The sequence below is a fragment of the Hemibagrus wyckioides genome, linkage group LG14 (assembly GCF_019097595.1).
Source record: "Hemibagrus wyckioides isolate EC202008001 linkage group LG14, SWU_Hwy_1.0, whole genome shotgun sequence".
Taxonomy (NCBI): domain Eukaryota; kingdom Metazoa; phylum Chordata; class Actinopteri; order Siluriformes; family Bagridae; genus Hemibagrus; species Hemibagrus wyckioides.
Window position 1 is genome coordinate 21,237,099 of NC_080723.1, and position 13,037 is coordinate 21,250,135.

Below are 13,037 nucleotides of genomic sequence, written 5' to 3' on the forward strand. Positions count from 1 at the left end.
CTTCTTACACATTTTTTTCTCGAGATCTCACCACAATTATTCTTCCCGTGTTTAACTTGCTAGCCTCGGGCCTGCATGCTGATTTACAAACTTCTAGGCACTTTGAATAACAGCATCCCATTAGGCTTTAGACTCCTGCACCTGGCTTATCTCACCTGAGGTTGTTTTCCATCTCTTAAGTTGGACTTAGTTCTGCTTGAGAGAACACCGGCTATAGAGCTTACTGGATATAGACAAGACTCAGGTTATAATCAAATAATAATCAAAGTTTGCTAATATGTAAACACCAGTGCGCAAAGCAAGGTCCGTAAAGACATGGATGAGAGAGTTTGGTGTGGAGGAACTTGACTGGCCTTCAACATCAGTGCCTGACCTCACATATGTGCTTCTAGAGAAATAGTCAAAAAATTCCATAAACACACTCCTAAACCTTGTGGAAAGCCTTCCCAGAAGAGTTGAAGCTGTTATAGTTGTAAAGGGCGGGTGGCAGGCCAACTCCATATTACATTCATGTGCATGTAAAGGCAGACGTCTTGAGGCAGAGTTTTGACCTGGCTCGCCCAAAGGTGTTCTATCAGGTTGAGGTCAGGACTCTGTGAAGTTCCTCCACACCAAACTCACTCATCCATGTCTTTATGAACCTTGCTTTGGTCACTGGTGTGCAGTCATGTTGGAACAGGAAGGGGTCATCCCCAAACTGTTCCCACAAAGTTGGGAGCACGAAATTGTCCAAAATGTCTTGGGATGAAGCTGAAGCATTAAGAGTTCCTTTCACTGGAACTAAGGGGCCGAGTCCAACCCCTGAAACACAGCCCCTGAATTCAATGATCTGGAGGGGTGTCCCAAAACTTTTGGCAATATAAGTGTACCTTTTCTGTGTATGGCTTATCGCAGTGTTTCTGATTTGCACGTGTGTTTCCGTGTTTGCAGCGCTTGCACGTGAGTTTTCGCACGTGTTATGAGCGTTTGCACGTGTCTTGAGAACGCTCCCAGAAGCGCGCCCCTGTCGGCCACCGCAGGAAAAACAATAACGTTCCCCCTCCATCACGGCAGGTTGCGCTGCTGCACGTGGCACCGCTGCAGACATTTCCCGCGAAGAGCCTCACTTCCGGTTTGACGCGCGTGCTTCCCTTTTGTTTTCTTTTGAGAAACGCGTTTCTTACGAAATTTTTCTGTCTTCGTTTGAGGAGGAAATAAATAAATAAAGCACAAACATGAGCAAAGCACATCCACCAGAGTTAAAGAAGTAAGTATGTGAAGAGAGACGAGTGGTTTTAATCATTATCTGTGATCTTTAAACCGATTCCCCTCATAATCCTTTAGATAGCTTTAGTTAGCTTGTATGGCTAACTGACCGGTTAGTGTGATGGACTGACCCGCGGGCTCAAACTAAACCTTTAATCGTCTGGTTTCATTTCAGAAAATAGAAATATTAAAAATAGCAGCAATGTTCTTGGAGTTTGAATTAAATTCTACTCTCTTTCTTTTGCAGGTTTATGGATAAGAAGCTGTCGCGTGAGTAGCTGCTTAACTATCATTTACTTCTAAACTAACAGGTTAATGTTAACTGCTGTGGGTTATTTGTTTGTATAATCCCAGACTTTTTTAGCCAAACAACCCCTAAATGCACATTATGGACTTTCTGTGAGCCTAACCCTTATCCATCACACGTTATTTTTATTTATTTATGTATCATAACTTAGTGCTGTAACCGATTTGAACCGGACGAATATTTCTTACACTGAAGTAGTGTGAAGTCTGTAGAAAAGTGTCTGAAACGCTGAACTTCAAGTATTTGTATATCTAAACAAGATTATCAGAAGACAGCAAGAAACTGTGCGGCCGGCTTGAGCATTCAGAAACAGCAGAATAGGCTTCACACACTCTCCTGCGTACTTGATGTACATCTGAAGGGTCCAAAATGACCTTCACTGTATGCCACATCAGCACCAAGACCTTCTGTCCAGCCGGTTTCCGAGTTAAACTGTAAAATGTTCATCCACAGCCATGTTAAACACACTGGTTATCACCATGAGATGCGTCTCAAAGCGAAAACTCTGACCTTATGTTAAATACTAACTCCCTTCACATGTAATGCATTTCTCCATGATGGCAAAGTACTTACATTATACTGCCAAAAATTTTGGGACGTCTGCCTTTACATGCACGTGAATGTAATATGGAGTTGTCCCGCCCTTTGCAGTTATAACAGCTTCAACTCTTCTGGGAAGGCACAACTGCCCCCACAACAAATTACACGAAATTAACCCTACTATCCACAGGAAACCAATCCCTCACTTTTCAAGTAGACTTGACCAAACAGTGTACACAAGGTGCCCGCATTGGCCACACCAGACTCACCCATGGCCACCTGCTAAAAGGGGAAGAACCACAACTATGTCAAGCCTGCAAAATATCTACATCAATAAAACACATTCTACTCCACTCCACAGAAGAGTTGAAGCTGTTATAGTTGTAAAGGGCGGGTGGCAGGCCAACTCCATATTACATTCATGTGCATGTAAAGGCAGACGTCTTGAGGCAGAGTTTTGACCTGGCTCGCCCAAAGGTGTTCTATCAGGTTGAGGTCAGGACTCTGTGAAGTTCCTCCACACCAAACTCACTCATCCATGTCTTTATGGACCTTGCTTTGTGCACTGGTGTGCAGTCATGTTGGAACAGGAAGGGGTCATCCCCAAACTGTTCCCACAATGATGGGAGCATGAAACTGTTCAAAATGTCTTGGTATGAAGCTGAAGCATTAAGAGTTCCTTTCACTGGAACTAAGGGGCCGAGCCCAACCCCTGAAAAACAACACCGAAATTCAATGATTTGGAGGAGTGTCCCAAAACATTTGCCAATATAGTGTATGATGGACCACATGTACATATTTTCGTAAAGATTTGCGTAAGACAAACCAATCTACACATGCTGATTATTTTTTGATACTCATGCATATGTTGGTGAATGCAAGTCTCCTGGCACAGCTGATTTGCATTTGTTGATGCCCATAAAACTCCATAAAAGGTTAAGTTTACAGCACTAATATGATGATTAAAAGTAGACAATGTCAGAGGAAGAAGTGAAATATGGTTTGGTTTAATAGTAGTACAGAGCATCTTAAAGGCCAAAATCTGGAGCCAAGTTATGGAAAGAGTGAGTTAGAAGAAGTAGTCTTTATCGCCACTACACATACATTACAGCACAGTGGACTTCTTCACGTATCCCAGCTGAGGTCAGAGCGCAGGGGCAGCTATGATACAGGCCTCCTGGAGCAGAGAGGGTTAAGGGCCTTGCTCAGTTGCCCAACAGTGGCAGACTGGCAGTGCTGGGGTTTGAACCGTGACCATCTGATCAACAATTTAGAAACTTAACCACTTGATCCACCCCTGCCCCACATAAATGAGTTATGTGAGGTGGGGAAAAATAGTTGTGATACACCGCTTGTCCATTTTTCCTGCTTCTAACATCAACTTTGAGGATAAAATGTTCACTTGCTGCCTAATATATCCCACCCACTAACAGGTGCTATGATGAGGAGGAGATCAGTCTTATTCACTTCACCTGTCACTGTTCACAATGTTTTGCCTAATCGGTGTATTTCTTTAGTTAATGCTATTAAGTTTGACACATTTTTAAGGGAGTATAATGAGTGAGAAATAAATGTCTCTCTTCAACACAACGTCCTGCAGAGTAAAAACAAAGGAAAAGCAAATGTAGTTCATCAAAGAGGGTGTGGTGCGTGTGTTCATTCTAATATTGTATGTGATTCATTAGTGAATGTTGTCCTGCTGTGTGGTCATAAATAAATGTAAGAAAGATGTTTTGAACCAGTTAAACATTTTATCCTTCTCTTTCTGTTTTAAAACTCTAGTGAAGCTGAATGGCGGTCGTCATGTCCAAGGCATCCTGCGTGGATTTGATCCATTTATGAATCTGGTGGTGGATGACTGCATTGAAATGTCCACTGGTGGACAGCAGAACCCTATCGGCATGGTGGTCAGTACTCTCATGTCCCTAACAGAATTAAACATGTAACGTTACCTACATACAGCTATGTAAAGATGCCAACGATTCTGGTAATCTATTTAGCAGAGTTGACCGTAGTATAAGATTTTCATGAAATGATTTAGATTTGTCAGCTTCTTTACAGATTTTTCTGTTCACTTACAGGTCATCAGAGGAAACAGTATTATCATGCTGGAGGCTCTCGAGAGAGTATGATAATGACCTTTTCCTTCGTTTTTACCCCCCTTTTTGTTTGAAAGCTTGTTTTGTGAATAAAGAACCAGGTGCAACTCTGTAATGTATGAATGAACTACTTTTTTCATTATGTTTTGAAAGGTGTATGATTTTGAAATCAATAAATGGTGGATAAACTCTGTCACTTATTTTATTCTGTTTATGGAATTATTATTAGGAGGGTAAGCACCAATGGTACTATTGTGATGGTATGGTTTCTCTAATTCTTATTCTTCTTATTTAAATGATTTTGTGTAATAATATACAAATATTTATTGTTGTCATGTCATTGTCTCCCGCTTATCTGGACATTTATTGTTTTTTTTCCCCCCTTATGTTTGCTTGTCAGACATCAACTTGTACATGAAAACTTCATTAAGGTCCCATTTTCTTTTGACCGAGAGCAAAAAAATTAATACCAATCCTGTTGAGGTTTGTAAAGGGAGGAAAATTGTATTTCCTGTGAAATAAATATAAATATCTTTTAAGATTTACTAACAATATGGCTGCCACCTGCTGATTAATTCTAATGGGGTGAAGCCCCAATGAATGCCCTAATTAGCCCTAATTAATTCAAACAGCTCTAATTTATTAGTCCTACATGCCAAGTGTTGATGTTCCTCTTTGGGAGAAGATTCTGAGAATAAAAGCTGAGATTTGGGTGTGGTTATTAACAGGGGTGGAGTTAAGTTCAATAAACTTTCTTAGGAGCTGCAAATCCGATTAAGCTGAAATTTGTTATTCTGCAATCTATTTCTTTAGGTCCTGATTCATTTTTTTCCATGTACCGCTGTTGACCTTTTGGACAATTTAGCCCCACTCACATGAATTGTTTGGTCATTTGATTGATCTTTGAATCAAACCACTGACAATTATTCCCAAGGATCTTCCCTTGTTTTCAGACTTGTGGTGTTGAATTACTCACGTTGGTCCATAAATAATAATAAAAAAAAACATGCTCTCTTTAAAAAAAAAAAAAAAATTTTTTTAATCCTATACTAGCTAGAAAGTCTGTTCAAGCTTTAAACAAGTGAGCTACCAAAAAAAAAAAAACACCAGGTCATTTATTCCTCCATCAACCCGTCAGTGGTCATAATGTTATGCCTGATCAGTGTATATCTCGTGCACTAGGCTCTAACCCGACCCTCGCCACTCAGCAACATTCTGCTAATGGAGAAATGGCGCCATCTACATCACTTCTTTTTTTCTTTTTTTTTTAACCACACACATGGTCCCAACCCTCATCTTCCAAGTTTAAGTGTTTTGTTTGCTATCAACTCAGGATGGGATGTAAATTTGGTTATTAGTTGTGTTAGAATACACTGTAATGTGTGGAATAGGGTTTTTGGTATTTGTGGGTTGTTGTTTTTTTTTTGGTCAGTTGAACCCCAGCAATGTAATTTATTTACTTCATTAATGTTCCTGTAAGATTTCTGAAGGAAGAAAAAAGCTAAATTTATTACTTAAAAGCGTGTTATCGTTTTGTTTAAAATCTCTGCTCATTTGTTTAAATTAATGTGCATTGACAGTTCTATCCATCTTATGAACAACGCCAGTGTAAAAGTGTTGTCCTGGTGTTTCACGAAACCCTGATTAGGAAACACTAAACATCAGAATACTCTCATGAGGTCAGTATGTAGCATTAAAGGATGTCAGATTTATGACCCTAATGAGCCACAAAAATGATCATATCTCTCCCTATTACGCTATAATCAGCAGATTTTCTTTATGGGGCTAAAACTTATTACATATAAAATGTTTACCTAATGGTTTCAGGTGAGAGATCTCCTTTAAGATATTTGCATGGTCAGAAACTAAACATTATTTTTGAAGACTGGCCACATTCTGGGTGAAGGGAAAGCTGCATATATTTAAATGTATAAATAAATGTTTAACATTCAACAAGGAACAAATTTGTCAGAATGGAAGCAGTTTCCTATCACTTATTAGTATACTTTTCCACACACACAGAAACATTTCTTGCAGACAATCAGGCAGAAAAACACACTTTATCTCAGATCTCAGGCGTTAAAAACATTGTGTACATTTTCATACTGCTATAGTGAAAAGCAATACAGCTCGCAGTTTCCATTAAAACGAAAAAAGTGCTGGGTTTTACAAAGGTGTTGGCGTTGGGAACAATGCAGAACAAATTACAAAAACGAACCTGCCTGTAAATCATCTACAATTCGATAACACTGAAAGATTGTACCACAAAAAAAGTGCTTTTTTTTTTTTCCAACTTCATAGAATTATTAAAACAAAATATTAACCTTCATCTGAAAGGCTAAGATGAATCGTTTGCGCTGAATCGGCATGACACTACGCATGGCAATATTTTTTTTTTCTTTTTTTAATTCACAATGTCCAGCCAAAAGCTCCTACATCTTGACCTAAAGAATAAAATACATTTGAAAAGAACACTGGTAGGATATTTAATTCTGCATGACGGTTGCTCATATCAAGGAAACCAAAGCGTTATTGAATCACTGTAGATGGAAAACGGATAAAAGTTGTGTGTGTGTGTGTGTGTGTTTTTCTCTCTTTTTAACCCCATACATTATGCTGATGGCAAACATTTTGGTCCATAGACAATTGAGAGATGCATTAATATTTGGAGAAATGACAGGAGCTGATTTGGTGATGAGAGTTCAGTCTGTGATCAGGATAATGCTGAGGGAACACTTCATCAGGCACAGAGACGTTACAGGAAGTAGTCAGGGGTCCGGCGGGTCACGTGCGGTTCTCCTCTTCTTGGCGCCGGGTCAAACTGCAAACTAAGGACAAGCAGAGGTGGTGTTAAAGCCGGCTTAACAAGTCTCTTGGCTTCGAATAAGTTTGGATTTTATTCACTATTTCTATTCATTTTAGAAAAGTTCATTTAGTAAAACTTCAGACTAGTCATGATATCTACGGTGGTGGTAGCTGAAGTGGTTAAGGGCTCTGGGTTGTTAAAACTTAAATTGTCTACATTATATTATAAACACTAAGTTTATCATTCTTTTCTCACCTAAAGGGCACATCATTAAAAATGATAAGGATAAATTTATTTATATTATTATATTTCTTTCTATAATTTAATGTCCTGATGCTGATTTTTCTTTTATTCATATAAATCTGCACTGTTCGATGTGTTAAACAAATAATAATTGATCTGAATTAATAAACAAACAGTGTCCAGGAGCACAGGAAGTGACATCAGTTTACACTCACAATGAATACTTGAGCGTGTCATCGAGCTCCATGATGGCCGCCTGATTGCCGCAGCGGTAGCAGTAATTGGGAGCGCTGAAGATCGTGACGACGTTCCTCTCGTGACACCAGTTGTAGCCCTGTAAGAGTTTTAAAAATATCAGACTCTCTACAAACAAACTCCAATATCAATATCAGATCTGGCAAATATAAACATCGCGTCATAATTCATAACATCTAAACTCAAGAGAAAAAGAAAATCTGGAAATATATATATATATATAAATAAAACCCAGGCTGTCATATTGACCAAGACTTTGGGATTTTTATCATTCAGCTCATTGGAACTCCTCACATTTCTTTCATCCGTGCTTCAGTGTGATTTTACACGCTAATGTTATATCATTCTATAATTACTATTAAAATGACTTGTACAAGAATTCCCATTCACATATTATATAACCAAAAGTTTGTGCACCCGTTGAACATCTCATTCCTGTTATAATAAACTCCACTCTTCTCTTCTCTTCAGGTTTTCCACCAGATATTGTGTGAATTTAATCAGCTACTGAAAACAGCTAATTTAATCAGACTCTGATGTTCAGGATGTAGATGAGGCTCCAGTTCATTCCAAAACGGTGTTCAGTGGAGTTGAGTGAGAGTCAGGGATCAGTGCAGGACACTCCAGATCTTCCACATTCATCAACCTTCACCTCTACACCATGTCTTCTTGGAGCTCTGTGCTTTGTGCACAGGGGCATCGTCATGCTAGTTCCAGTGAAGGGAAATTGTGAAACTACATCACACAAAGGCATTCTATACATTTGTGTGCTTCTGGGTTTGGAGTAGAACTACATATGGGTGTGATCATCAGGGTGCACATACTTTTGGCCTTGTGTGACATTTATGAAGTCTTGAATTCATGTGACAAGCAGCTAAAGTTCCCTTAATGTGATTACTCGACATTTTTGGAAACATTTCTATAAAAACGTGATGTTACTGAGATGTATTTGTGTGTGTAGGTGTGTGTGAGTGTATCTGGGTTAGTACTACACACTTATTGTGTTAAAGGTAAGCTCACTGTGCCTCTTAGTACTCAGAATTACAAACCGGACTTGCTATACGATCACAAAAGTGTGTCCAGTGTGGTTCTTCTCTGCGTTTACCTCCATGACTAACTGGTGAGCTCTGGACACCAGGGTCAGAGAGTTGGCATGATTGAAGGTTTCTGAGATGTCCTGGCCGAACGTGTAGCCAGCTCCTCTGGGTGAAATCCCCCAGCCACCGCGGTCATCAGGGTCTGACCACAACAGGTCACACATGGGGCCCTGTCAATCATACAGCCATGGGGCGGGGGTTAAATTATAACAAACAAGAATTTTAATTTACAATAAGGTTAAAGCACACCCTAATTTTACGGTCTGTTCTAACATGTTCAAATCTGAGACTTGTTACTATGGCAACAAATGGATATAAGGTTTGCGGTATCTAGTAGCTAGCTACGACTTTGCTTTCTTGTATGGAGAAAAATCACGTTAAATCCTATCGATATCTCGGATCTAATAAAAACATCCGTTAAACTATGAAGCCGACTCCTACAGCTCTTAAGAATATAGAAGTCTCGAGTTTGTGAGTAGATGTGAATGTTTTAGTTTTTTAATAAATTCGCATGATTCTGACATGGACATAAACACCCTCTAAAGCCAGACTTTCCATTGCAGACGCAAAATGTTCTCCATCACTATCGACTTTCTACAATTAAATGCAGGTCACACTCATATGAGAACGTGTCTGTAATCTTGTAACCACTGAAGGGGAAGAAATGGCACTAGAAATCTCTCTGTGGTTTTGTAGAACAGTTGGCGTTGAATCAGACCTCATGTGGGACTTCCTGGATGCGGTCCAGAGCTCGAATGTGATCCAGGGTATCGATGGACGGAGACAGTCCTCCATGGAGACAGAAAATCTACACAAAAAAAAAAAATAAAAATAGATTTGTGATTATGGAGTCCAAAAATAACTGCGAACCTCAAACGCAAAGATGTGAAAGGTGTAACTGTACACCGATATTGATCTTAATCTCATCTTAAACTGAAGGTCAGAGTCTTGAACAACGATAGGACCTCATTTGTTAACATTTAAAGCAAACAGACTTAAAAGTGATGTTTTCTTTTTAATAGATCCTCTCTGGTTGTAGTTATTAAAGACAATACGCATTCAGACAGAACTGAGGGCTGTGTCCCAAACCACATGCCCAAACTATTCTGTGTAGTATATAGCTGGGCATGTGGCTTAAGTCTGAGTATATAATTATGTCTAAAATAAAATATTTTTCACAGAAATGTTAACAAGTACCAGGTGAAAGAGCAAAACCTCTCCGATTTCTCACTGGGGACCAATTTCAACAAAACTCTGCATACCACTGATACCAACAGACCTATAGCTGTAGACCTACCTCAACTAGCACTATCTAGGAAAAATAAAGTGTCCAGAACAAAACCATCACCTCTGTTCACTTCTTGTGTTTGTATAATTACGAGGTAAGCAGTTGCAGCAGATAACATACTCTCGCCCAATATAACCAAGATCAAACATGTAAATAACAAAAATTAAGGAAGGAAAAACTTCCTCCTTGTCTTTAAACTGGGAATAAATGATATAAACTCCACAACGAGAACAATTCAACTCATTAGCTTCCTGTCAGTTTAGATCATCTGATTCTTTTACTGTCTCATAAGCATGAATTTACATTCTCTTGGCTGAATCTCCTGCCGAACAACATGTAGTCTAGGCTTCTTTCATGCCTAAAGTTTCAACCTGACACAGAGTTAACTGCATTCCCTGAAACCGAATAATCATTTTTTTTCTTTAGTGCACCGGAGATGTAATCATGTTACCTGTGTGTCCACCAGGGCAGTGAGGGGAAGGTAGTCAAAAAGGTCGGTGAAATATTTCCAAACGTTTGCGTTTCCGTACTTTCTCAGACACTCGTCGTAGAAGCCATACACCTGTGTGATCTGTCTGCTTTCGTGGTTCCCTCTGAGGATGGTGATTCGTTCTCTATATCGAACCTGAGGAAATACAAAACTGAGCTCCTTTACACATGTACGATCAGTGACACTTAACTAATGATAAAACACAGTAAAACTAAGAAGCTTTTTTCTTATAATCTGGAAATATTTATATTAAGATAACCAATCTTTACCTTTAAACACACTAGGAGGGTGACGGTCTCTACAGAGTAGTAGCCTCGGTCCACATAGTCGCCCATGAAGAGATAGTTGGTGTCTGGTGATTTCCCGCCGATCTTAAAAAGCTCCATGAGGTCGTGGAATTGCCCGTGGACATCTCCACACACCGTGACTGGACAACGCACCTCCTGAACATTGGACTCCTTTGATAAAATCTCTTTAGCCTGGCAACCAGACGAATAAAGATGTGACATTATGTATGAGATAATTTACTTATTGACTGGACATCCACTGTAGTAAATAAAATAAAATCATTCTTCCTAGAGATGTCTAAATCCTATCTAGCTAAGTATGATTTCCTCACACAGTCAATGTGAAACTTTTAACAAGTTATCGCCAAAGACAAGCGCATAGAACACCTTTGGGATGAATTAGAGCGGAGACTGTGAGCCAGGCCTTCTCGTCCAACATCAGTGACATGTGCTTCTAGAGGAATGGTCAAAAATTCCCATAAACACACTCCTAAATCTTGTGGAAAGCCTTCCCAGAAGAGTGGAAGCTCTTATAGCTGCAAAGAGCAGGACAACTCCATATTACATTCATGTGCATGTAAAGGAAGACGTCCCAGTTATGACCTGTCTCACAGTCTCTGTTCTAATTCATCCCAAAGTTGTTCTATGGGGTTGAGGTCAGGACTCTGTGCAGGCCAGTCAAGCTCCTACACACCAAACTCCCTCATCCATGTCTTTATGGACTTTGCTTTGTGCACTGGTGTGCAGTCATGTTGGAACAGGAAGGGGTCATCCCCAAATTGACCAATGTCTGACCAATGTAAATGTCTTGGTATGAAGCTGAAGCATTAAGAGTTCCTTTCACTGGAACTAAGGGGCCGAGTCCAACCCCTGGAACACAACACCTGAACTCAGGTGTCTGGAGGGGTGTCCCAAAACTTCTGGCGATATAGTGTACATACATTTATAATCAGGGAAATGTTACAGATTTAAGTCCAAGAGATTGATCACAAACTTTTTTCCTGCTCTGAAATGTGTGTTTAGAGGAATTTTATGAGAGACATTTCCTCACAAAATAAATGAAGGGGGCGTAAACTTTTGCACATCGCGGTAAACAAAAGACTGTTTCATTGACACGCAGTTTCCTATCCAGCGCGGTAATAACTACATATTTTCACTCAAATGTTTTTTGTAAAAGCAAATCTTAAAGTCCAAGACTGAAATAATCCACAATCGATGAAATAAACGAAACTTCTTTCGGGTATGTTTAGGCGTCTGCCTGACAACGGGCGCCATTACAGCGGACACACCCCGCGAGCTCTGGTTGCTACCTGCAGTGCACTCGGAAGCAGCCAATCAGCGTCACCCAAAGGTGGCACGGCAACCAATGAGGTGGCGGCTAGGTAAGACTGGCGGCCAATAAAAATAGACCTCACCGCCGCCATCTTCAGACTCGAACATCCAGTAGCTATAGTAACTCGTTTTAATTTAAGCCGCAGTAAAGAGGAATAAAAAAAAGGCGTGCTTACGATTAAAAATAATAAGTAATTAAGACACTTCATGGATTATGAGAGAGATTATACTTACTTTCTCGCATAAAAATTTAACCTGGTTCTCCGACAGCTGCTTGCACTCGTTCAGCTGCTCGATCCATTGATCCAGTTCTTTTGTAAACACCTTCTCATCCATACTCACCAAATAAAATCACGAAAAGAAAATGAATCGTTAATGTAGAATATTTCGGTGGAGAATGTGTGTGTTTTCGTTGGCTAACTAAACTAAACCGGGTCTCGCTTCATCCGGGTCTTTCTTCGATTAAAAAAATATAGAGAGAGCGACGATTCAAATCGACTCTGTTGTATAGATATGTGCAGAATTATCCTAAGGTACCGAAAATAATTTACGAGTTCGACATGAGCGCTAAAATTATATCAGAAAGACAGAATTAGACCCCGATGATTGCGAGTCCGAGGCGCCTGCACCGCGCAGGAAGCGAAGAGGAAGCTGAGCAGCGTTCAACTGACCTGACGCGTTTCATCGCGTTGTGCAGTATTTTCTCCTTGACGTTGTGATTCAGCAAGCCTGTCTGGAAATATGTTATTTTCAGTCAGGATTGATTTAACCCTCTGTTCAACGTGGGTGTTATTTTTCATTTCACAAATATGAATAAAAAAAAAAACCCCGTTAACAATCCAGATAGTATGAAAGTAATGTGTGTGATGTGTGTTTTCATTCATTCGAGTGTTCACTAATAAAGCACTTGAGCTGAACTGATCTATAACAAAATGAATAGCAATTAAATCGTATTTTTTTTTAAAGAATTTGCATTTTTCTGTAACTCGATAATGTGTTTTTGTTCTTTTTATACACGTTGGTATACCCGACTTCCCTGACTAAACGT

The 13,037-nt window shown here is 39.6% G+C and overlaps 2 protein-coding genes across 2 annotated transcripts; one reads left to right on the top strand and one right to left on the bottom strand.

Annotated features, from left to right (window-relative positions):
- The first annotated feature begins 1,105 nt into the window (after window positions 1-1,105).
- snrpg (small nuclear ribonucleoprotein polypeptide G) lies at window positions 1,106-4,396 on the top strand. Its single transcript, XM_058408343.1, has 4 exons — window positions 1,106-1,246; window positions 1,493-1,515; window positions 3,875-3,999; window positions 4,174-4,396. The coding sequence occupies exons 1-4, from the start codon at window positions 1,215-1,217 to the stop codon at window positions 4,222-4,224; spliced, it is 231 nt and encodes a 76-aa protein (XP_058264326.1). The 5' UTR covers window positions 1,106-1,214; the 3' UTR covers window positions 4,225-4,396.
- Window positions 4,397-6,235: 1,839 nt separating this feature from the next.
- Window positions 6,236-12,638, bottom strand: ppp2caa (protein phosphatase 2 catalytic subunit alpha a). The gene is made up of 7 exons (XM_058408341.1): window positions 12,224-12,638; window positions 10,640-10,849; window positions 10,332-10,505; window positions 9,311-9,400; window positions 8,601-8,762; window positions 7,456-7,574; window positions 6,236-7,019 (listed from the first exon to the last, which is right to left on the bottom strand). The coding sequence occupies exons 1-7, from the start codon at window positions 12,323-12,325 to the stop codon at window positions 6,947-6,949; spliced, it is 930 nt and encodes a 309-aa protein (XP_058264324.1). The 5' UTR covers window positions 12,326-12,638; the 3' UTR covers window positions 6,236-6,946.
- Between the last annotated feature and the right edge of the window lie 399 nt (window positions 12,639-13,037).